At 48.4% G+C, this 24,911-nt stretch overlaps 1 protein-coding gene across 4 annotated transcripts; it reads left to right on the top strand.

Annotated features, from left to right (window-relative positions):
* Window positions 1-1,278: 1,278 nt before the first annotated feature.
* RNF20 (ring finger protein 20) lies at window positions 1,279-21,061 on the top strand. Of its 4 annotated transcripts, none has more exons than XM_075931382.1 (21): window positions 1,279-1,381; window positions 3,373-3,426; window positions 5,062-5,222; window positions 5,452-5,619; window positions 5,735-5,861; window positions 6,065-6,247; window positions 7,316-7,434; window positions 8,588-8,734; window positions 9,001-9,078; window positions 9,409-9,528; window positions 10,655-10,834; window positions 11,069-11,204; window positions 12,347-12,468; window positions 12,829-13,217; window positions 13,688-13,805; window positions 14,569-14,718; window positions 16,372-16,584; window positions 17,739-17,864; window positions 19,139-19,279; window positions 19,581-19,682; window positions 19,910-21,061. In XM_075931382.1, the coding sequence occupies exons 3-21, from the start codon at window positions 5,094-5,096 to the stop codon at window positions 20,084-20,086; spliced, it is 2,925 nt and encodes a 974-aa protein (XP_075787497.1). In that variant the 5' UTR covers window positions 1,279-1,381; window positions 3,373-3,426; window positions 5,062-5,093; the 3' UTR covers window positions 20,087-21,061. The 4 variants fall into 4 exon arrangements, with proteins under 4 accessions (XP_075787497.1, XP_075787494.1, XP_075787495.1 ...); XM_075931379.1 differs by having other exon boundaries at window positions 5,735-5,882; XM_075931380.1 differs by having other exon boundaries at window positions 1,334-1,356; window positions 5,735-5,882.
* The last annotated feature ends 3,850 nt before the right edge of the window (window positions 21,062-24,911 follow it).

Genomic DNA, 24,911 nt, shown 5'->3' with positions numbered 1-24,911 from the left:
AATGCAATTTTTAAAAAATAAACGGCAAAACAAATGTGCTGCCATCAAATTAACCAAGTAGCCACAACACATCAATTTGATCTGAGGAAGTGGGTCTGGGCCACGGAAGCTCATCACCTAATAAACCATCTTGTTAGTCTTTAAAGTGCTGCATAGTCCTGTCTTTTGTTTCAGCTAGACCAGACTAACAGGGCTACATCTCTTTTACTATTTCACAACACCTCGATTACCCCCACCCCACCTCTTTCAAGACTACACTTGAAAGAGAATCCTCCCAGCTGTCATTCATGCTTAAATTCGACACTTTACATCTAAGTTTGAATAAAGACTCTAATTATCTTGCCCATTACAAAGATAGCGTCCCCAATGATCACTAGCTCCCAGACATTTACCCCCCGCAGCCTCCTTCTGTTCTGAAATGTGATTTGTCCTTTTCATATGTGTTCATTTTTTTAATTGTATCCTATGGTTGTGACTATTTTCTTCCACTATTTGATCTGAAGTATCAGAGGGGTAGCCGTGTTCGTCTGAATCTGCAAAAGCGACGAGGAGTCCTGTGGCACCTTATAGACTAACTGAAGTGTAGGAGCATAAGCTTTCGTGGGCAAAGACCCACTTCGTCAGATGCATGTACATGCATCTGACGAAATGGGTCTTTGCCCACGAAAGCTTATGCTCCTACACTTCAGTTAGTCTATAAGGTGCCACAGGACTCCTCGTCGCTTTATTTGATCTGAGGAAGTGGGTCTGGCCCAGGAAAGCTCATCACCTAATAGCGCTGCATAGTCCTGTCTTTTGTTTCAGTGACACCAGACTAACAGGGCTGCATCTCTACCCCCACCTCGCTGGTGCCTCCCTCCTTTCCCCCCGGCTGGCTGGTTTGCACCCCCGCAGCTGCAGGGGCTAGTTAATATTCCAAGGTATTTAGGAAGTGGGGAGCCTAAATGCATTGGAGGAGCGAGGCCATGGGGTCGCCTACTCCCCCAGCTGCTGCTCTAGGTCCCCTGCTGTACCCCACTCGTGCCCTCAGCTCAGCCACGTCCCCTGACAAGAGGCAGGGCTGCAGCCGCCATGTCAATGAAGGGCGCCTGACTTCGAACCCCTAGGAACCAATGAGAGGCGGTAGCCATGGCAACTAAGGGCAGAGCGGCGGCAGAGCCTGTCAGGCGGTGGGCGGTGGCCGCCCTGTTGAGGAAGGGCAGAGTGGCTTCAAAGCCTCTGGCAGGCAAAGGGCGAGGGCAGCCATGTTTGTTGAGGGCACGCTGCCGGGCGACAAGCTACGTGAGACGCCGGCGGGGATTGGCTGAGCTGCTGTCACCGGCCGCTTCCTGCAGGGTCAGGGTTGGGAGGCCGGAGGTGAGGCCCGGTGGCTGGGCCGGGGGTGAGTCTCGGGGCTGGGGTGTTGCGGGGAGGAGAGGGGGCTTGGCCCGTGGGGGAGGGGCAGGGGGCTTGGCCCGTGGGGGAGGGGGCTTGGCCCGTGGGGGAGGGGCAGGGGCAGGGGGCTTGGCCCGTGGGGGAGGGGCAGGGGGCTTGGCCCGTAGGGGAGGGGGAGGGGCAGGGGGCTTGGCCCGTGGGGGAGGGGCAGGGGCAGGGGGCTTGGCTCGTGGGGGAGGGGCAGGGGCAGGGGGCTTGGCCCGTGGGGGAGGGGCAGGGGCAGGGGCAGGGGGCTTGGCTCGTGGGGGAGGGGCAGGGGCAGGGGGCTTGGCTCGTGGGGGGAGGGGCAGGGGCAGGGGGCTTGGCTCGTAGGGGCAGGGGCAGGGGCAGGGGGCTTGGCTCATAGGGGAGGGGCAGGGGCAGGGGGCTTGGCTCGTGGGGGAGGGGCAGGGGCAGGGGGCTTGGCTCGTGGGGGGAGGGGCAGGGGCAGGGGGCTTGGCTCGTAGGGGCAGGGGCAGGGGCAGGGGGCTTGGCTCATAGGGGAGGGGCAGGGGAAGGGGGCTTGGCCCATGGGGGAGGGGCAGAAGGGGAGGGGGCTTGGCCCCTGAGTGTGAGGGGGGTCGGGGGGGGGGAGTGGGGAAGTGTTCGCGGAGGGGGGGGCAGTTGGCCCCTGGCCTGGGGTAAGGGGAGCGGAGGCTCAGGCTGGGGCATGTAGGATGGGGGAGTGTCAGGGGCAGGAGGGGCTTGGCCCCTGGGCTGGGGGAAGGTGGGCTGTGGGGTATGGGGGAAGTAAGAGGAGGGGGACTCGCCCCTGGGATAGAGTAGAAGGATATCAGTTAGTTGGAGGTATGTAGGGGTCAGCCCCTGTTCTGTGTCTGGTGGGGAGGGGCAATATCAACGCTGAACTTGGGCTGGTTGGGTGAGGTGACTTGATCAGTGGGGGCTTTTTGGGGTGTGTGTGTGAGGGGGAGTGATGGGATAATCGCCCCTAAGGGTGGGGCGGTGCACACAGATATTTTCTGAGAGTGGTATTTTTTTTCTGTCAGCCTGTTGGTTTCTGTTAACAGTGCTCTCTGTGGAAAAAAACATCCCACAAATAACAAAAGCATGCTCCATTGAAAAAGAGGGACATTTTTAAACACAAGGAACTGAAAATCTTCCTTCAGTCACATTTTAGAGTGAGAAGGAGATGGCAGTGGGAGGATTCAGCTCATAGATGTTGGACATTTTAAGGTTCTTTATAAGACATTTAAAAGATGGTATGGACCTGCTATAAAAGTCTTGGAGAGATTTCAAAACATGAGACACTTGAGAGGGTCACTGTCAAGTTAAAATAATACATTGCAAACTAAGGGTACATCTAGACTACATGCCTCTGTCGCCAGAGGCATGTAGATTAGGCTACCAGACATAGTAAAATGAAGCGGCGATTTAAATAATCGCTGCTTCATTTAAACTTACATGGCTGCTGCGCTGAGCTGACAAACAGCTGATCAGCTGTTTGTCGGCTCAGCGCGATAGTCTGGACGCGCGGGTGTTGACATCAAAGGTATTTGTCGACCACCCAGGTATGCCTCCTGGGATGAGGTTTACCTGGGTGGTCGACAAATACCTTTGACGTCGACACCCGCGCGTCCAGACTATCGCGTTGAGCCGACAAACAGCTGATAAGCTGTTTGTCAGCTCAGCGCGGCAGCCATGTAAATTTAAATGAAGCGGCGATTATTTAAATCGCCGCTTCATTTTCCTATGTCTGGTAGCCTAATCTACATGCCTCTGGCGACAGAGGCATGTAGTCTAGATGTACCCTAAGTCTCTGATTGAGCAAAGCACTTAATTCACACACTGATTTGCTTTACTCACATATGCTTTCAAAGTAAGTGTCTGCATGTTTGCAAGCGAATTCCTTAGCTGTATTAGAAATACCGCTGTAAAATGGAAAGAAGTTTAAAAATCTGTTGATACTATATGTTTTGTTTACTTTTGCTTTTTGTTCAGCTTGTAGGTAGAGGCACATCTTCAGCTCCTGTGAATGGGCTCAGCATCAGAGAGGTTAGTGGAACTGTGGCCATTTACATCATCTGATGATATGGCCCTAAAAATTGGCTAGTCTGTTTCATGAAGGTTCACCTGTATTGGCACAGTCTTGCAATGTTTGGGTTAAAAATATTTCCAGGACATGTTTGTTTGTTTGTTTAACTTCAGTGGAGGAAAAAATCCTGTAATAGAAGTGGTGGTCTTGAGTTTTGAAGATTACTATTTTTAAAATGATTTGGGGGTCAAATTAAAATACTAACCTGATAACTAGTTAACTGAACTCTTGGCCTGGCTGGAGCATCCCTCCTCCCGCAGCGTGGTGGACACTGCCTGATTTGGAATGGGCCCATTGCATCATACTGTGGGAGTGGGGCTGCTCCAGGGTTAGCCAGTTAAACATAGCACTTAACCAGTTAACATTTTAACCAGGAATTTACATCCCTGGTTTGCTGCAGGATTCTCCACTCCTTCCTTTCTCAACATGTAGGTCAAGGAGTTTTAGTAAGCTTGTAAAAAGCAGCAGCTTTCAGTGGAATTAAAAGGACTATCCTCACACTTTCTCTCCAGTGATCCTATTTATAGTCTGCAGATGTTGGCAGATATGAAAAGATCTGCTGCTGAGTTTTGCCAGGGCAACCTGAGCCACACCATTTCCTTCTAGCACAGTTATAATAGAGTCAGGCTGCTGTAGACATATAGGATAGAAGGAGGAGTCTTACCAAACCCTTCATTCCTGAGTCCAGTCAGAATTAGAATGTAAGAATCCTCATCGGGAACATCACCGTCCCAATTCCCTGCGTCATCTGAGAACCTTTTGGTAACCTTTTGTAAATCATCAGCTGGAGCAGTTCTGCCCCTGTTCTTTTTGTCTGTTGATGTTTTTTATGATTGATCTTAAATAAAACATTTAAACGTGAACTAATTACAATAAAAATGCAGAGAAACAAGTAAAATACATTTATATAATGAGAAATTAACATTGAAATACCCATATTGCAGTAGGCCATTCAAAATAGGGAGCCCTGTTATGCTGAGAACTGTACAAATGTGTAAGATGCAATCTTTGCCCAAGGAGCTTAAAACAAATTCTCAGGTCTTGACAGGAGTCTCAGCCCCTGCCCTAAAGAGATTATGGATAAAATAAAAAAAATGAATGTATATAGATCTTTTATTTCATTTTTGAGCAGTAGAGCTCAAAGCATTTTTAAAAAGTATTCTTATACATATAGATATAGATATTTTTTGCATGTACAAATCAAACTGTGATGACCATATGTACTTGCAAAGCTGTAATTTACTTCTAATGTTCTAGAATATTCTGTAGAAGTTTGATCCCAAAAACTACTGGAGTCAATAGGAGTCTTTCTTTATGGCACTAATAGGGCTTGAGGATTTGTTCTGAACTTGTCAGAGTAATATCTTTTTATTCTAGTATCTCATCATATGTTTTTCTGGCATTGATAATACTAGCTCAACTAACTGTTTGTAATGCTTACTTTAAATCTTGACCTTTTAAATTCTTTATGAGGTATATTTCTGGTGTATACAATGTACTGTTTATTTTGAGCTCCTTCAGTGTTAAAAATCCCTAAAATGGAACTGATTAGATGATGGTAGATGTTTTTTTAAAACTTCTTCTTTGCGTTTCAGGAAGAGCTGGGAATCTCCACTATTTACCTACAATGTCTGGGATCGGCAACAAGCGGGCGGCAACAGAGCCTGGCCCCTCTGTGCCCCCCGAGAAAAAGGCAGGGGTCGAAGACTCAGGAACCACAGTGGAGACCATTAAGTTAGGCGGTGTTTCCTCAACGGTATGTGTATCTGACTCCTCCCTCACCCTCTTCCGTAATGAACCCCAAACTCCTTGATCCCAGCCATGCCCTGCAGGTAATACAACCAACTTCCTCACCTCGAGCATGTTGTTTTTGTTTTCATTCTCACCCAAGCCCAAAGACCTTGCTCAAAATCCCTCTTATAATTCGGGGTAGAATAGAACTGTACTGCATTAAGTGCACTGATGTGACCCTTGCCTCTGTGCAGGAGGAACTGGACATCCGGACATTGCAGACCAAGAACCGAAAGCTGGCGGAGATGCTGGACCAGCGGCAGGCCATTGAGGATGAGCTGCGGGAGCACATTGAGAAGCTGGAGCGGCGGCAGGCCACCGATGATGCCTCTCTGCTGATAGTCAACCGTTACTGGAGTCAGGTCATGCTCAGTTACTGCATGCTCAGTCAACTGTCTTCTTCTTTCTGTTGTCTTGCCTCTTTTACGCTGATGCTCTGCAAGTTGTGTAACTTCTCATTTTGTCCTTTTTTTCCAGTTTGATGAAAATATCCGCATCATTCTTAAGCGCTATGACCTGGAACAAGGTCTTGGAGACCTTCTGTCTGACCGAAAAGCCTTGGTGGTACCAGAACCAGAACCAGACTCGGACAGCAATCAGGAACGTAAGGATGAGAGGGAGCGAGGTGAGGCCTCGTACCATGTAGTATATTTGTCTTTGGCAGGTTGAGAAAATAGACTTCAGTGGGGGAAGGGTTGATGTTCTGGGCCCTCTGGGGAAAATGAATGATTGCAGATATTGGTGACTACTTCTTTCACGACACACAAATGTACTCGCATCCATTTCCTTCACCTCTTTGTCTCCTAGGGGAAGGTCTGGAGCCAGCATTCTCCTTCTTAGCCACCCTGGCCAGTAGTACCAGTGAGGAGATGGAGTCTCAGCTTCAGGAGCGTGTGGAGTCCTCCCGGCGAGCTGTTGCTCAAATTGTGACCAAGTATGACAAGCTTCAGGAGAAGATGGACATTCTGTCCCAGAAGTTGAATAGTGGAGGTATGGCAGAGCTCTTTGACTGCGAGGGCCTATGCTTACAAATTCCAGCTTTTTTAACACATTGAGTCAAGAATAACTTAGTTCCTGCCATGTAAGTGTCAAGGGTCATATTTTTCCTCTCAGACTTGAGCACCAAAATGAAATGTCCAGGTTTTGCAAAATACACCAGAACAGTGGGGTCTTTATTGGCAGCTGAGTGTACTGAAAATCTGTCCCTCGGTCCTAAAGGCCTTTTTCAGATAGTTAATTTACTGAAATGCTGAGAAGTGTCTTGTATGTGGAGTCTAGGTAAAGAGCATCTCTTGTTTATCCATTTGGAAATACTTAAGTCCCAATGGAATCGTACATCCCTGACGTAATCTGCCACTACGCAGAAGCCGCTGCCAAGAGCAGCAGTACAGAAATTTTATCCAAAGGGGGAACAATAGAATCGGGTACCAGTCTCCTTCCTTTCATAATTTGCCAGCAGTGGGGGCTGCTGAGGACAATTCTTGGATTCCTTATGGTTTTGGGGCAGTAACTCACCTGGACAAGATGTTAGCTGTCTGATTCCTTGGGTTGATTATTATTTGACACAGAGATGGATGGTAACAACATAGCCCTGAGGGAAGATTGCAGAGTTCAGACTGAGCAGCGGGGCTCATTCACTGAAAAGGTGATTTGTATAAGGCTTAAATGAACCCATGAAAAAATCTTCAAAAGTAGCTCAGATTGATCTAGGTTCACTTAATTCCCAGGCTCAGTTCTCTGAAAAGTCGGTGAAGCTGGCCTGTGTTTTGAGTTTGTATGTTTAGGAAAGCCAAACTCAGCTCTGCACAACAGACAAGAAATTCTTACACTCTCCTTAATTTCCCCACTGCTAATTGGAATAGCATAATAGATAAGAGCTACGAGTAGAGCAACTGTTTGTCTTCTTTCAGATTCTCCTCCACTTTTCTCTTTCCACCATTCTAAATAGGTTTATTATGTTGTTTCCCCGTCCCCTTTGCTTGCTAATTGCTAAATTGAAGACTCATGTTCATGACTCCCCTTTCATTTCCTTCCCTCTCATTCTCCTGCCCCTCTCAGATGCATCACTGGTGGATGAAGCGGTCCAGGAGCTAAATTCCTACCTTGCTCATGAAAATGGACGGCTGCATGAACTGTCTGATTTACTGCAGGAAAAGCACCGCATCATGTCTCAAGAGGTACAAGAAAAGAAAATGGATTCTCTGTGTTTGTGCTTTTTTGATCCCCATCAGGAATATTGAATAATTCTGGTTACTGTAGCACAGTAAGTATATTATTGCCATGGAGAAGGTGAACTGTAGAGCATCAGGGATGATTAGGTCTGAAGAATTCAAGTTCTGAGCAAAGGCTAAGGGAGGAGTAATGAGTTTTGGAGAACTGTAATGTGCACTGTATCAGAGGGGTAGCCGTGTTAGTCTGAATCTGCAAAAGCGGCGAGGAGTCCTGTGGCACCTTACAGACTAACAGATGCATCTGACGAAATGGGTCTTTGCCCACGAAAGCTTATGCTCCTACACTTCAGTTAGTCCATAAGGTGCCACAGGACTCCTCGCCGCTTTTGTAATGTGCACTGTACTTCCGTGTGAATCTGGAAGAGAATCATGTTGTAAAGTACCCGACAAACTTGAATGAAGCATTGAACTGATAAACTAAATCCAGGTGTTAAAAGAACACCTGGATTGATTGCTAGAGAAAAACGGGAGTGAGGGCATAGTGGGGAAGAGCAGGGGAAAAAATAGGGAGGTGCTACTAAGATGCTATTAAAAACAACTGGCAGGTTGGAGCTGTCATGTTTCCGTTCCAATGGTTATTTGAGGTGTAAGAGCCTTCATTACAAAAGATTCTAGCCCTGAAGAGTGTTGCTTCTGAAATTTCATCTCTTGAAATTCCAGTTCTTGTTAACCATGTAGAAGGCTGATCTTCTTCACACCATGTCAGATGAGCATTCAAGGGATGTGTCTAAGAACCAATTACAAATATTTAAGTGTAGAATTCAGTGCTCCATGTGCAATACATTTAAGGAGCTGCTACCTCATTCCGCCAAAAGCCACAAGCTTCTTGAGCCTCTTCACTTTCTATTTTCTTCTTTCTCTGCCCTGCACTGGGATTCTCTGGTCTGAAATTTTGAACAGCTATAAGTGGCATCCTGCCCCTTTTCTCAAAGTGGCTCCTGAGTAAAATACAGGGGCAATGTAGAACTGCAGAAGACAAGACGTGAATGGATCCAGGGAACTCTGAGTGAGTGAAGTTAATGCTGGACAGTCCAGGTAGGCTGTGAATCCGACACTGCTTCTTATCCTAACTGATGCCCCCTTTGTCCCTTTGCTGTAGTTCTCCAAGTTGCAGGAGAAAGTGGAGATGGCAGAGTCACGGGTGTGTGTGCTGGAGACCATGATCGATGACCTTCAGTGGGATATTGACAAGATCCGCAAGAGAGAGCAGAGGCTCAATCGGCATCTGGCAGACGTGCTGGAACGGGTAATCACCGAGCCCTTTGACAGGCGCGCCAGGGCTAGAGCAGCTCAGAGCTTAGCAACACTCGTTAACCTCTTCCTAGAGAAAGAGAGGGGACTCTTCATGGAGCCTTCCTCTACCTTATTAACTCACTACAAATTGGAATGGCATAACAGATGTGAGCTAAGCCTGGAGCGACTGTCTCCTGGTTGTGCAAGTGGGCTAGCTGGAAGTGGGGCAGGATTGAAGCACTACGTATTTTTGTTACAAATTCTTCATCTTCGTTGCAGGTGAATTCAAAAGGTTACAAAGTCTATGGAGCCGGAAGCAGCCTCTATGGGGGAACGATCACCATCAATGCTCGTAAGGTAAAACCAAAGCCTGTGGCGTTGGTGGGGCAAGGGAAGCTTTGATTTTTGAAGGATAGCATGGATGGTTCAGTGCCTGAGAAGGCCTGACTCTGAATCCTTGCTCTGCCACAGACTTCCTGTGTGACCTCAGGCAAGTCACTTAGCTTCTCTGGGCATCAGGGATAACAACACTGCCCTGCATATGTCACAGGAGACTTACAAGGATAAAAACATTAAAGACTGTGAGGTGCTCTGATACTGTGGTAATTGGGGCCATATTAGCACTGTAGATAGATGCAAAATGGGGTTTTCAATACATTAAAAACTTTGGTTGTGTTTTCTTTTCAGTTTGAGGAAATGAATTCCGAGCTGGAGGAGAACAAGGAGCTGGCTGGGAACCGCCTCAGTGAGCTGGAAAAATTGCGCCAGGATCTTGAGGAGGTGACAACACAGAATGAGAAACTGAAGGTAGGAGCAAAGTTCTCTGGGGTGTGTGTGAAGGCGAATGCATGTGATTAATGCCTCTCTGCCTCACTCTGTTGAATCTGTGTACAACTTCTTTAGTTTCTTCTGTGAAACTCGATTTTTCTCTTCACTCTGTCTCTGTTTCAGGGTCTTTCACTGCGTTTGAGTGATGTTTTACATGCAGTAGGCTGGGATGCTAATGAGAGGCCAGGGTTTTGCTGTGACAGTCATTCTTGGTGCAGTGGTGACACCATGTGGCCAATAAAGGGAATCATAGCTGTCTCTATTTCCTGAAGCAAAATGCAGGACAATGTAGCACTTTAAAGACTAACAAGATGGTTTATTAGATGATGAGCTTTCGTGGGCCAGACCCACTTCCTCAGATCAAATAGTGGAAGAAAATAGTCACAACCATATATACCAAAGGACCGTGTGTTTCTTTTATCCATCTTCAATGACCACCTGTCAGTAATAATTACTGTCCAAGAGGGCAGGGTTACTTTTTTTCCCCAGCTCTATTTGTGGGAAGCTATTGCAGAGTTCAGTGATCAACAAATCCAATTATTTGTCTGAGAGAGAGAGAGAGGCTAGTGAATGGAAGTGAGACAGGAGAAAAGAACTTAGAGTTCCCGCAGTGGACAGAACATAAAAATGTTCCAACTTGATAGTACTATATTTTTAAGACTTTTCTTTGGGTTTGTTTTCAATTTGTGAAACGAGTTGTTGATTTCAGTCTGGTTCTTGGTTGTCCACATTATAGGAATCATAATGTGACTATGATTCTCCCAACTGACTGCGTGGGCGACAGGAAGCTTGAGTGGGCCAGGAAAATGAGTCATTTCACTTCTAGATCTGGCTTGTCCAAGGGCAGCTGTGGTGAAGGGACGTTTACCATGCTGTTCTGTGCGGTGTCTCTAGACTCCACTACAAAACTCCTGCAATAAGAGAGTTCACAAAGCTATTCCATAACCTTATGGAAATTCTGTTGAGTCAAAGGAATGAAGTGGATGTGGAAGGAGTATGGGCTTTTTAGTTCTGTTCTTTCTGTGTTTGGCATCCGCTCTGAGGTAACATTTCTTTCCTATCCATGTCCCTCCTCGTCGTCTTGGGATTGTGTTTCTCCACCCAGATGGAATTGCGGAGGGCAGTGGAAGAGGCTGTGAAAGAGACGCCAGAGTACCGATGCATGCAGTCCCAGTTCTCGGTCCTGTATAACGAGAGCCTCCAGCTGAAGGCGCATCTGGATGAGGCTCGCACTCTGCTTCATGGCACGCGCAACACACACCAGCGCCAGGTGGAACTCATTGAGGTAACCACCTCATTCCTCCATCTCCTCTTTGAGATCTTCCCCTCGGCACTAGCCCTCTGGCTGGCCTTGGAGTGGACTCAACACTTTGCAGTGACCTTCGCAGGCTCAGTGGTTCTTCTATTTTTTAGGCGGCTAATAATCCTCTCCTCTTCTGTAGGAGCAGATTGATGAGGAAATGTGAGACTCCTGGATCATAGCACTAATCTCTGTTCTCCTCCCCCTCTTGCTCCCCAGCGGGATGAAGTCAGCCTCCACAAGAAGCTGCGCACAGAGGTGATCCAGCTAGAGGACACTTTGGCACAGGTCCGCAAGGAGTATGAGATGCTGAGGATAGAGTTTGAACAGACTCTTGCTGCCAATGAACAAGCAGGTACCAAGTCTTTTCCCATTGTGTTAACTTTTGCTTGTGAGGAGAGGTTGCATTTCAGAAAGCTAAGGCACAAAATGAGTCAGGAGTAGCAAGGGAGCTAAAAACAGTGAGAGGAGGTTCTAAAAATACATCAGAAGTAAAAGAATGATGAAGGAAAGTATTGGTCCAATGTTTTAATGGGGAAGGAGAGCAAATAATAATGAGACAGAGAAGGCTGAAGTGTTTATTCCCAGTCTTCACTTTAACTGGGACCATTTATTTAACATCATTAGTCCAGATGACATTACTGTATGGTGGTTGCGCAAGTGATTGAAAGACCACACTCAAAAAGTAGTTATCAATAAAGCTACGAATCTGTCATGGAGGTCATGGATTCTGCAATTTGTATGAGCCCTCCATGACATCATGAAAATTGCAGTAATTCAGCCTCAAGTGGAGGGACTTTGGCCTTGCTGACTCATCTTAGGCTTCAGTGAATCCACGATCTGTTGTTTGTTGCCCAAGTCCTGTCTGTGACCTTTTAATAAAAATACCTATGCCAAAATCATAGCCTTAGTTGTCAGTGGTTACTGCCTAATTGAGAGAACATATATAGTGGGCTCCTCCATGGGTCGATCTTTAGTCCAGGACTAGTCCATATTTTCACTAATGACTTGGATGATAGAGTGGAGAGCGTGCTTATAAAACTTGCAAGCTGCTTGGGACAGAGAGTTGCAAGCACGCAGATTAGAGGTCAGGATTAAAATTTAGAATAATCTGGATAAACTGGTGAATTTGGTTAGAAGTCAGCAAAACAATGAAAATCACAGAAGTGAAAAGTACAACACTTAGGAATGAAAAACCAAATGTGCAAGTACAAAATGGGGAATAACTGGCAGTCATAGTTATAGGGTCTGATGATATCGAGGATCACGGCCTGACTTTAGGTCAAGAGTGTGCTGCTGTTACAGAAAATCCAAATGTCATTATAGGATGTTGTAACGGGTGTTATGTATAAGATATAGGAGATCATTGCTACATTCAGCATGGGGAGGCCTCTAAAAGCACCACAGCCCACTGGTTAACCATAACCGGTAAGCGATGCTTACTGGTTAACCATTCACATCCCTATTGTGGCCTACTTGACTGTGTGTCTTTTGTAGGGCCAATAAATCGGGAGATGCGTCATCTCATCAGCAGCCTCCAGAATCACAACCACCAGCTGAAGGGGGAAGTGCTGAGGTACAAGCGCAAGCTGAGGGAGGCCCAGTCAGACCTGAGCAAGGTACCGGAGATGCTGGAAGACAGTGGGGGAAGTGGAGAGGGAGGAAAGCCTGCTCTAGCAGAGCACAGGCTATGAGTCTGTTTCTGCTTCCATAGGCTGTGGGGAAAGCATAGCAGGCTCCAGGGGATAAACTGCACAATTTTCCATTAGGCTCTATGCAGCAGCCTCACCTTGGATTCCCACCTCCCACAGAGTGGATCTCCCCCCATGGCTGTGTTCTGCTCTGTAAAAACATTGGCAATGGCATCTGAGGGAGACATGCACAAGGGTGGCAGTGAGGAATGTGTTCCAGCTGACAACTTCTCCTATTCACTTGGTTTATTTCCCTTTGTGTCCCCCCGCCCCACTGTTCCCCTCCAGACCCGCTCCCGCAGTGGGAGTGTCCTCCTGCAGTCCCAGTCTAGCACGGAAGAGATCAAGGAGGAACCACCAGAGGTCAAACAGGAGCCTGACGATTCCTCTGCTCAGGCATCTGTGCTCAAGGCTGCCCCCGAGGATGCTGGGGAAGCCAAGGCCAAGCGAGATGAAGAGGAGAGGGAGCGTGAGAGACGGGAGAAGGAGAGGGAGCGGGAGAAGGAGAAAGAGAAGGAGAGAGAGCGGGAGAAGGAGAAGGAGAAGGAACGGGAGCGGGAAAAGCAGAAGCAGAAGGAGTCGGAGAAGGAGAGAGAGTCCACCAAGGACAAAGGGAAGCATGAGGATGGGAGGAAGAAAGAGGCAGAAGTGATCAAGCAGCTGAAGGCTGATCTCAAGTAAGAAGTCCTTCTGAACCTCTTGCTCCTATTTTCCAACATCGTTCCCTAATCAGGGGTATGCAGGGAGCATAGCTAGAAACCCCTGATTGCCAGAATTAAGACACTAGCTTTTGGAACTAAAGGTAACTCTGGTGACATGTTTATGCCCAAGGGACACACATAATGGAGATGGCATTTAAAGACCTCCTCAATCTGCAAACTTTACTGGTTACAGTTCTCTGAAAGGTTGGGGCTTGTCAGGTGCAGATTTCCACTCAAAGGCCATGCTCGTCTAGGGTCATGCCTGAGAGAGTTGATAGTTTACCACCAAGGTGAATGTCTCTGCTGCTCTTTCCTTCCTGTTCTGAGTCCATGTCTCTGTTGGAGAAGATGGCGAGAAGGTTATTCTTGCTTTCCAGCAGACTGAATCACAGCATAGCATTTTTCCTAAAGAATCAAAGAGGTGTTTTTTCTTTCACTGTTGCCAGGAAAGCCCAGGAGAGCCAGAAAGAGATGAAACTCCTGTTAGACATGTACCGCTCTGCCCCAAAGGAGCAGAGAGACAAAGTTCAGCTCATGGCCGCTGAGAAGAAAGCCAAAGCTGAGGTAACAGTATCCCATTTCTGTCCTCCCTTTTCTCTTGCCTCTCACCATTCATCACAGGGATGGGGAACCTTTTTTGGTCAGGGGCCACTGACCCATAGAAAAATCAGTTGGGGGCCCCACACAAGTGAGAAGCACTCCACTCAGGATGCTGGGGCTCTGCTCGCATACCCACCTCACGGGGGATTTGGGGGTACAGAGACTTGCTGTGGGGCCGGAGCATGAGCAATGGTTTCCTCTGCTGCGGAGGAAGCCCCGAGCTTCGCCATGGGCCAGATCAAAGTAAGTTGGGGGCCGGATTTGAACCATGGGCTGTAGGTTCCCCGCCCTGATCTAACAGCTGCTCTTGAAATACCCTCCTTAAGCTTCTTGTAGGGCTGTTTTGTCTCTTCCTGACTCCAGAATGTCCCCCCACCCCTTCTTCTGTCTGTCTGGGAGTACAGGCAGAAGATTGGCGCCTCTCTCTCTTTCTTTCTTTCTTTCTTTCTTTCTTTCTTTCTTTCTTTCTTTCTTTCTTTCTTTCTTTCTTTCTTTCTTTCTTTCTTTCTTTCTTTCTTTCTTTCTTTCTGTCTCTCTTTCTTTCTTTCTGTCTCTCTTTCTTTCTTTCTGTCTCTCTTTCTTTCTTTCTTTCTGATTTTCCATGGTGAATCTTTATGGGGAAATTGATTCCTTAAGAGTCCTCCTTGCTGTTCTATTCCCTGCCTAGCCTCAGAGATCTTTCTCTCTTCCCCTTCCCCACATCTCATCCCTTTAATCCTTGCCGTAGCTGGATGAGCTGAGGCAACGGGTGAAGGACCTGGAGGACAAGGAGAAAAAAGAGAGTAAAAAAATGGCAGATGAGGATGCCCTACGCAAGATCCGAGCGGTGGAGGAGCAGATTGAGTATCTGCAGAAGAAACTAGCCATGGCCAAGCAGGTGAGAGAAACTTAGGGAAATGCCCTCTTGTGGAGCAGACCTTGTCAGGAACCGATTGGAATTCCATGGGAGAGCATTCATAGCCCACATCCACCACCATCATCAGAGATTTCCATGGTGTAACTGGGCAGCGTGAGGTAAGGGTTAATCTGTCTACATGCACATCCGGCTAGAGAAACCCTGCTGCGGTGGGTAATGCATGGGCTGAGTGAAGAGATGGGAGGGTCAGTCTGTGGTGAGGTTACATGGTGTTTCATTTGTAAAATACACTGGAGTTGTGCCTTGCGTGGCCAGGAAAATTGACTCAAATTAACTGAAGTTGTGAATTCATAATGGATTAGATAACTGCATCAAACCCCTGTCCGGGCACTCTGATTCAGAATAAGATTAACTGAATGAAGACCAGTGTAAATCAGTTTGGAATTAGATAAACCTGAATCTTATACGAATCAGAAATTACAACAATGGGTGGGAGAGTATATAATAAGTACCAATGTATAAGGAACAGGTATGTTGGCTAATGGGGATACCCCCGCATTATAAAGGCAGGATGGCGTGAGGGTGAACAGAGCACAGTACTTGGGGCCTGTCCCTGTTTCTTGTCAGTTAATAGCAGAGATCTTTGGCTGAACCCACCTTGGGTTCAAGATGGGGTTTAAGGGGCTGGATGGCTCATGGAAGTAGTAATGAGCTGCAGAGTCTTGGACTATTAGTTTTATTGACCTTCATTCAGATTCAGCCCAAAGCTGTTACAATCTGATGGGTGCCCACCAAATCATTTCAAACAGGTCAGTGGTCCCTGTCTAGTTCCCAGTGGAGCGGTGGCCATGTACCAGCTAGAGGCAACTTTCACTTTGGTTGGCTTTCCTAGGTCAAGGACTGGAGTAGGGATGTAAGGGACTAATCGACTATCCAATAAGTATAAGCTTATTGGATAGTTGACTAGTGACTCGACTAGTTGCTTTCCCCCCTTTCTGCCCCTCTCTGAGAGAGATAGCAAGGGGAGGGGAGAGTGGGAGCTGGCTTAAAAGCCAGCTCCCCCCAGCACTATCTCCATGGGAGGCAGGGGAGGTAGAGGCACTGCAGGAAATGGTGCAAGCAGGGCCTGAAGCTGTCTCCACTCATGACAGTTCTGCTGCGATTCTGCTTTTGAAATGTACAAGAACCCCAGTGAGGCTCTTGTACATTTCAAAGCCTCAGGTGCTGAAGGGAGTGTGGGGCTAGTCCCCTGCTGGTCCCACTCTCCCTGCGGGGCTTCCACTTTTGAACTGTAGCAAGAGCCCTACAGGGCTCTTGTACAGTTCAGTTGGGCTCTCGTTAAAGTTCAAAGGTGGAGGTACCCTCATCAGCTAATCGAATAGTCGATGGAAATCCAATCAAGTGTTCGATTAGTTAATTAACCTAAATTTAACATCCCTAGACTGGAGGCCTATGGAGACTGAGATACCAACTGTCCCCTAGCAGAGTAACCACTAGTTCAGTGCTGAGTTGCCTGCTCTTTGGTTTCAGGGAGGTCATTGGTCTCCAGGATGTTGATCTGCAGCTTTCATCAACACTACATTTTGTTTCTTTAATAAAAGCAGGGGTTAGAAGTGTTCCAGTGGAGGGGGGAAAAGAGATTGCAATTCCAGAGTGTTTCCATCTCTGTTCCAGGAGGAAGAGGCCCTGCTCTCAGAAATGGATGTCACCGGACAAGCCTTCGAGGATATGCAAGAGCAGAACATTCGCCTGATGCAGCAGCTGCGGGAGAAGGATGATGCCAACTTCAAGCTGATGTCAGAACGCATCAAGTCAAATCAGATCCATAAGCTACTGAAGGAGGAGAAGGAGGAGCTGGCAGACCAGGTCCTGACCCTGAAGACACAGGTAACCAGAAGAGGGTTGGTGGGAGGAAATGCTCCAATGGATCCGGACAAGCTGCTGCTTAGACTTGTTTTAAACGTTTTCAGTGAAGCACTGAGCAATGCCAGTGATCCCCAAACTTTTCAGTTCTCTCTGGAGCCAGGAGCGAGGCTGCAGCTCTTTGTGTGTGTGTGTGTGGGGGGGGGGAGGGGGGATGATGGATGGAGTATGGGATCTACAGCTGGAGGTGTGTCTGGGGCCAGAGGGGGGCTGGGAATGGAGCTGCAGGGGTGGGAATGGAGCCATAGCTGACTGCGGAGATGAGGATGGAGCCAGGCATGGAGCTGGAGCTGGGGCTAGGACTGAGTGGCACACTCCCTACTCCCCATGAAGTCTAGCACAAGCCTCCCCACATCCTCTGAATATTCCTCTGTCCCCCCCTCTGGTGGTGCACCCCACAGTTTGGGGACCTCTGAGCTAAGCAAGCAGAGATTATGAAATGTGAAATCTCTTAGAGAGAGGTTCACCACCACGTAGGACTTTGAGATGGAAAAGGGGAGGGTTCTTTCAATCATGTGAGAGAAGGTTTCTCCTAGATTGGCATCCACCCCTCCCACAGCCCTCTTCTGGGAGCCCGAATGCTTTTGAATGATTCTACTCGTCCAAAGGAGAGGGACAGATGTGTCTAACAACCCGTTCTGGATGTCTGATAGCTGCGTGTGTGCATGTTCACTTGGGAGTTGTGGGAAATTATCCCCTTGGCTGAATAAAAATAAATGGAGATATACCTATCTCATAGAGCTGGAAGGGATCTTGAGAGGTCATTGAGTCCAGTCCCCTGCCTTCATGGTAGGACCAAGTACCATCCCTGCCAGATTTAGCCCCAGATCCTAAGTGGCTCCCTCAAGGATTGAGCCCACAACCCTGGGTTTAGCAGGCTAATGCTCAAACCACTGAGCTATTGGCTCCACCCACCTACAGTTTGATCTCTGTTGGTCCATGTCTCTGCATCCTGAGAGAGGAGTGGGAAGAGAGAAGACACAGTGATGAGTAAATGTGATGATTGCAGCATTTAGTTTGCACCAAGGGCGTTGTGACCTGAGGAGGAGGAGAACATTCCAAGACCAAATACCAACAGCGCATGTTCTATATGTTTCTCTCCTCTTCCCCTTTGGAAGGTGGATGCTCAGTTACAAGTTGTGCGAAAGCTGGAGGAAAAGGAACACCTGCTACAGAGCAACATTGGCACTGGAGAGAAAGAGCTAGGCCTCCGAACCCAGGCGCTGGAGATGAACAAACGCAAGGTGAGCATGAACCCTTGGCTCGCAAGGCTGAGTTTTCTTCAGCTTGTGGAAGTTTGTGCCAGGCTGCTAGCCCTGCATTTCTCTGGTGCATTTGGGTTTTCCATGTCATTCCACCATTAAGCAGAGGGAAACCAAATAATATTCTAATTAAGGCACAATAGTCTGACACAGAATGCAAGGAACAAGAGCCATCACAGTAGTTTCATGAAAGACTGAGGAGAAAGCTGAGGATAAAAGGAAAACTCTATTGCAAGTGGAAAAAGAAGAGACCATGAAATGAACATAATTGGGAAATGTTAAGGCGTGCAGAGAAAAGATGAAGCCAGTAAAAAAGTGAAATGGCTTGGGGGTAACATATGGGGTTTTCACTAATAAGTTTAGGGGCAATGAAGAAAGCAGGACTGTTAATAAGGAGTGAAATTAGATGGGCCCCATATCACAGATTCTGCCTTCCTTCTCTTTAAATGTCCTGCCAAGAAAAATGCTGAGAAAAATCTGAACAGGTTTTAAAGAAGGCAGATAAAAGTATCCCTTTGTAACCAATGCTCAGCTATTCTGGATGTCACGTCTTATGGTATAAAGGAAATTTAGCTAAATGATTTATTGATCAACTGATTTTTTAAAAAAAATCCTGGGCAGTTAGTGGAGTGCTGGAAGGCTAGAAGAAAGAAAATAAGGCTCTGGCCTTCATAAAAAGGATAGTGTGTGATTGTGGTAGTTCTCTGGTTTAAATAGAACTGTCACAAAAATATGTATAAGGTGCGAGAGCCATCCAGGAGAGTCCAATGCCACTCACCTAATTAGCAAAGTGGCCACAGCCGGCAGCATGTGTTTCTGTTGGTGGTACACATCCACACATGTCTTGGTGCAAAATAAAATTTATTCTGCACATGGATGGAAAAAATTAGAGGGAACATTGGCCAGAAGCAACAGGACCATGGGGACATAAGGCTATTTGAAGGGTATAAACACTTAGAAGGGGCATTAGTCCTACTCTGTCTCTTGCTAGAGAATTAAACTAAGGAAAGTTTAGGCTGATTGTTAAGAACTTGTGGACAGTGAGATCTGAGGTTGTTGAGCAGGCCCTCAAGGGAATAGTCTAAATCCCTTAGCTTGAATCTTCTGTAACTAGATGGAGGTCGGAGGGGTGGGAATCTGAAAAGTACCGTAGGGCACAGTTTTGGCAGGCAAGGATTTGGACGGAAAGATTTTTTTTTCTAGTTTTTTTTTTCTGTCTCCAACATCTGTAAATCTATGGCCATCTCCTTCAATAGGCAATGGATGCAGCCCAGCTTGCAGACGATCTCAAAGCACAATTAGAGCTGGCTCAGAAGAAGCTACATGACTTTCAGGATGAGATTGTGGAGAACAGTGTGACTAAAGAGAAGGACATGTTCAACTTCAAACGGGCTCAGGTATGTCATGCACCACAGTCCTTCATTGTCACTTCCCCTGGCTTCTGCACTCAGCCTCTCTGGTTTGGCCTACTTTGAGATCTTTGGGGTGGACCCCTGATCGTATTCCAGTACAGGTTTAACCTGCCACTGTTGTCTTGTGAGAGGCTGTTGCAGTGCATTGGAAGAATGGAGGAGAGGGATGGAAGCACATCATAGGCATACTGCACTGTGCACTTCAAAAGGCCCATTTCTGTACCCTTGAAGCTCTGTGGAGAAACCGTCTCAATTATTTATTTGTTGGTCTCTTCTCCTCCTGCAGGAGGACATCTCCAGGTTGCGCAGGAAGCTGGAGACCACCAAGAAACCTGACATGGTGCCCAACTGTGATGAGATCTTGATGGAGGAAATCAAGGATTACAAGGTGAGAAACTCGCTGTCCCCTGTTCACGTTTTCCTGGCCAAAGGGTTTAGTCTTCATATTTGTTCAGTACTGACCTTCCTTAGCCGTAGCCAACTCTGTGCTGGAGGAACCACCTTCTCCTTGGGTAGAGGGCAAAGCCTCCTTCCCATGATGGTTCATTTCCTACCTGAAAGTTCTGCAAAGGTCTGTCATGCGTGGTAGCTTAGAGACTCCTTTTCCTCCTGCAGGCGCGCCTGACCTGTCCATGCTGCAACATGCGTAAGAAGGATGCAGTGCTCACCAAGTGCTTTCACGTCTTCTGCTTTGAGTGTGTGAAGACGCGCTACGACACCCGCCAGCGCAAGTGCCCCAAGTGTAACGCTGCCTTTGGTGCAAATGACTTCCATCGGATCTACATCGGCTGAGCCTCCCCCTGGAGAGCCCGAGGCACCTGATCTGCTGCCTGCCCCTTTCTCTGATTGTCTGTCACCAGCAGGGCAGTCACTGCTTCTCCACCAACCCATCTCCTCTTCCAGCACCCTGGGTTAGAGAAGCATGTTTAGGGTCTCTGCTCATCTTCTCTTCCTATCTGCCTTTCCCTTTAATTTGGACAGGACCTCTACTCCACGCTGTGGAGACAGGGCTGTTACTGGGCAGTGCGAAAGCCTAACTCGAAGGGTGGTGGGACTTCCCTGTGGCAGAGTAGAGATGAGCCTGAGGCCTTGAATTAACAAGTCCGCTCTGGGTATTAAATGGAACAATTTGGGTAATTGTTTTTCTATTTTCCCCTGCTTACAACAAACCCCTTGGAAGACGGGAAACTGGTGTCCTTTCTAGAAACGCCCCCCCTCGCCCCAGAGTGTGTGCACGCTGGTAATTGTCTTTGTAGGGGCCCTTGTGAGGGCTGGGCAGCGCACCTCGCTTCTTTTATTCTCGTAAGGTTGTTCAGTGTGAATAGCCGACCAGTTAAAGACCCTGATACGGGAGGGAACTTCAGCACAAGTGATAGTGACCTCAACGGGAGGACTTGTATGCTGAAAGTTGGGCATGTGGTTAAGTGCCTTTCTGGTTCAGGGCCAGACATTGCAAGGAGAGCCATAGAAGAAGCAGGGGGCAGTTGAGAAGATGATGCCTCCCGCACTCAAAGGCATGCATACAGCTTAATATCAGGAAGGGGAGAGAGAAGTATAGGAGAGTCCTCGAGAATAGCATTCCAGTGATGAGCCTATTTGGGCTGGATGGGAGATGGACACTTTTCTGCCCCCTTCTGCCTGGCTGGACCCTCACTAGCATTGTCCATGTTTTCCGGAAGATGATTTGCAGTGGTTACTTGGGTACAGCTTTGCCACAAGGACTATTCTTGTTCTGCACAAGCGCCAATAAAAACTGTGGTTCCATTGGTTTTGTTGTTTTTCTTGTCTGAGTAAATCAGGGGTTGGCAGCGTGTGACCCCCGTGCCAGACGTGGCATGTGGCTTGGCCGGTGGGGCTGTGACAGGCGGCTGCCCCATGTGCTGCGGCTGGAGCCGGGTCGCAGTGAGGCTGTCCCTGCTGGGGCAGCCTCACCCCAGCCCTGGTTCCTGTTTTGCATCAGCCACGTGGCCTGGATGGCGGAGCTGCATGGCAGAGCGGGGTTGCTCTGGGAGCTGGAGCTGGAGCCGGGCTGTGGTGAGGCTGTCCCTGGTGGGGCAACCTCACCACAGCCCTGGTTCCTGCTCTGTGGCAGCTATACAGCCCGCCCGGCAAGGCTGCATGGCGGGCAGCTGCTTTGGGGGCTGGGGCAGCTGCAGGGGGTGGCCAGCGTGGGGCTGCTCAGCATAGCAGAGTGGGGCTGCTCCGGGGACAGCTACGCCATGTGGGGGAGCAGAGCACCCCCGATCTGGCTGCTAGAGTGGGCTGAGGCACAGTGGCCACGGGGAGGAGGGGAGCTTTCTCTGGGGCGCTGTTTTCCTGCTTTGGATGAAGATGGCAGGTGTGGAGTCCTGTCCCTGCCTCCTCCAGCCTGCCACTCTCCACCCTGTTGCGCAGCCTCAGCGCTCCCCACTCCGCTCGCCTCCCTTTCTGCCTCATGGTGCCCCTGGCAGGTGGGCAAAAGGGCACTGAAGTCACTCCCAGCCACCAGCACCACCCCCGCCGGGCCCCCGCCAGAGGGTGAGTGCTGCCCAGGCTGCAACTCCAGGGCTGGGTGGGAGTGGGGGTGGCTGAGGGGAGAAGAGAACGCATGGGGGGGGGGGGTTCCCCTGCCCCAAAGTCACATTAGCGCCTGGGTCCTGGCAAGAAGGTGAGGGCACCATGGACCAGACCCTCACGGGACCCTGCCGCCAGCAGGGCTGGAAACTCCAAGGTCACTCTTCTGCCCCCGATCCCAGCCTGTGCTGAAGATCCAGCATCATACCCCCTGCAAGATTGGAGTCAGCGCCGGCTTCTTGCACAGGAGGAGAAGCCCCGAGGTAGCGTACATGCTGCTCCTCCCCTGCCCAAAGGAAAATCTGGGGCGAAGCCCAGGGCTGGAGATCAAACAGGGCATGTGGTGGAGAGAGCCCCCGCCTATTCTCTGGGAGAGCGGTGCCGCCTAGGGCAGCAGGGTTAAATCTTGCCCTGCTACTTTGGAAAAGCTGCTGACCCCTGCAGTAGATTTTTATACTTGTTCCTGGTGCCAGATGAACTTTTAAACCCCTCTAATCAGGGCTGGCCTTACCTTGAGGCCCACTGAGGCAGCCACCTCAGGTGCCAGACTGTGGGCAGGGCACTAAGACCTAGCGTATAGAAAATCGTATCTGCTGCTGGTGCACATGTAGGTAGCCGAGCAGTCCCAGGAGAGGAGTAGAACAGGAAGCAGGCGGAATTGAGACCTTTCAAAGGTTTGGCCCAAGCGAGGGGGCGTCATTGGAGCTCCCCGCCTCAGGTGCCAGAATGTTGTGGGCTGGCCCTGCCCTTAATCCACTTCTACTTTTAAAAGAGCTCATGGCTTCCACAGCAAAAAAGGCGTTTTCTCCTCCAGTTATCTTTCCCAATGCTAGTGCCCCCTCACGCCTACCCGGTTACCCTGGAGCCAGGGCTTCCTTCAGCAGGAACAGTCTCTTAAGCAAACCTGTGGAGCAACTTTGCTGTTTTGTGGCTGACCCTCAGGGTTGACAGTTGGACCCTGCATCTTTGGAAGTGGCAGCGTGGTGCCTTCACTCACTTCACTTCTTTATATGGCCAGAGAAAGGGTGTAAACCCCACGGTGGTGCTGAAAACTGCACAGGTGTGCTAATGAACCCAATTATCCCTCCTGCTGGCACCTGGAGGGGAGTTCAGTAGGCCAGTGAGGAGGGTCACCTGGAGAGGAGTCAGGTTTCTTTTACACAGACTGAGAGAGCTCCGTTGGGGAGAGGCCCAGGAGGCTGGTGGCTGACTGAAGTGAGGGGAAAGAAGTAGTGGGAAAAGCTACAAGAGCAGTGGTTTTTAGACTAAGGGCAAGCCTGTAGAGAGGCAGCTTTGGAGCAGAGTATTGGGGGAGACTTGTGAGGGGCTCAAGTTCTGGTCTGGGGAGAGTGGAAGTGATTGAAATTCAAATATTTGGTTTGGGAATTGTTGGAGAGTTCCAGAGAAGCGTCCTGCCATCTACAGCTCTGCAGGCAGCCTGAGAGGACCATAGAGCCCCAGAAAACCCAGGAAGTGACTGGCAGGGAAGCCTGCAGGTGACCCGCATAGAAAGTCACCAAGGGAGGAACAGCAGTTTGAGTAGCCAGATCTTGCCTACTTAATACAGTGTCCCTGGCCTGAACCCTAAGAAGGGGCTGGCTTCTCCTATTAGCCCAAAGCGAAGACCCCAAAGGCTAGGGCTGGAAGGACTGATAATCAAGAGTCATGCCAAAGACTTGGCTTGAGACTGCCGGGCTTTGTTTTGTTGATTTTTCTGTTACCCTGGGAGTGCTGAGACTTCAGTGATCCCAACAGAGGGCTGAATCGCGGGTGGAGACAGACTCTGAAGAGCTGGAGGAGCTGTCTACAGGCTGCGCTAGAAAAGGAACCTACAAGGCCATGCCCAGCCACCGGGTGCTCTCCAGTGGTGAGTCTACTCTTCTCCAAGCTAACAAGTGATTCGTGGCTTTAATCTTGAAAGGTGCTGGGCCCGAGAGTCTGGTGACCTTTGTTCACAGACTAGTTAAATGGTTAACCAGGGCAGTGTATCCTGCTTTTATTCCATCACGGTATTTCATTTTTGGTGGGTGGGTTCTTAGTACACCTTTGTGTTTCTATAGCATCATTCACCTCAAAGCACTTACAAATGTCAAGGAATGAGATTGCCTAACTCTTGGTTAGTAGGGAAGAAAAGCCCCTCTCTTTTTTAACAAATGGGGAAACTGAGGCACTGAAAGCCAGTGGCTTGCTTAAGCTCTCGATGTGTGGTAGAGATGGGGGAGGGGAACTTTCTGTGTTATTTGTACTGCCATTGTGTCCACGGGGTGAACTCACGGCCTGGTTGTGGTAGTTGCTGTACAAAAGAACAAAACAATGGTCTGGCCCAAGGAGCTTATGTTCTAAGTCCAACTTTCCACGCTTCGCCATCCTCTGCCTATACAATGCCTGGCTTCTTGGCTGAGATTTGCAGAAGAGGGTGCTTAGGCGTATCTGCTCTGAAAGTGTCTTTTGTGATCTAGACATCCAGGCTGAAATGACCAATAAAATACACACAGATCATTGAACAACGCTGCATCAAACACTGTCACAACTGGGGCAGGACTGGTTTGAATGGACATCAGAGTTGTAAAGCTCCCCATCCCTTTTCCAATTTCCTGCACTGTGCCATGTTTTTAAAGAGGTGGGTTTTTTTGTATTAAAAATCACCGTTCCGGAGCTGCTGATCTATGTTCTGGCAGTATCTGGCTTCAACAGGAACAAAGCAAGTTATTTGTAATAATCAAGGTTTGTTTCACTCTAAAGGTTTGGAAACTCTTTTACTTCTTCCCTCAGGGCGATTGACATTTTCCAAGTGAGATTAAAAAAAAATCTTTTGGAGAAGTAGAATTCTGAAGCCGAGTTTTGATCCAAGTGAAAGTGTTTAGAATTAAATTTGGAGTTATGGTAGTGACTGAAAAAATGCAGCGTAGGAGGCAGTCTTTAGTCTTGCTTTTGTGGCTTCTGTATCAAAATTGTTTTGCTTTCAAGTCAACTGAGCTTTTTAAGGCTCAGCATTACAAACTCAATCTGGAATCTGACCTTTAAGCTGTTTTTTTAATATTGGTATGACCATATTTGCAGACAG

This window comes from Pelodiscus sinensis, chromosome 6 (assembly GCF_049634645.1).
Source record: "Pelodiscus sinensis isolate JC-2024 chromosome 6, ASM4963464v1, whole genome shotgun sequence".
Classification (NCBI taxonomy): domain Eukaryota; kingdom Metazoa; phylum Chordata; order Testudines; family Trionychidae; genus Pelodiscus; species Pelodiscus sinensis.
The sequence above is the reverse complement of the archived record's forward strand: the minus strand, read 5'-3'. Positions and strand labels throughout refer to the sequence as shown.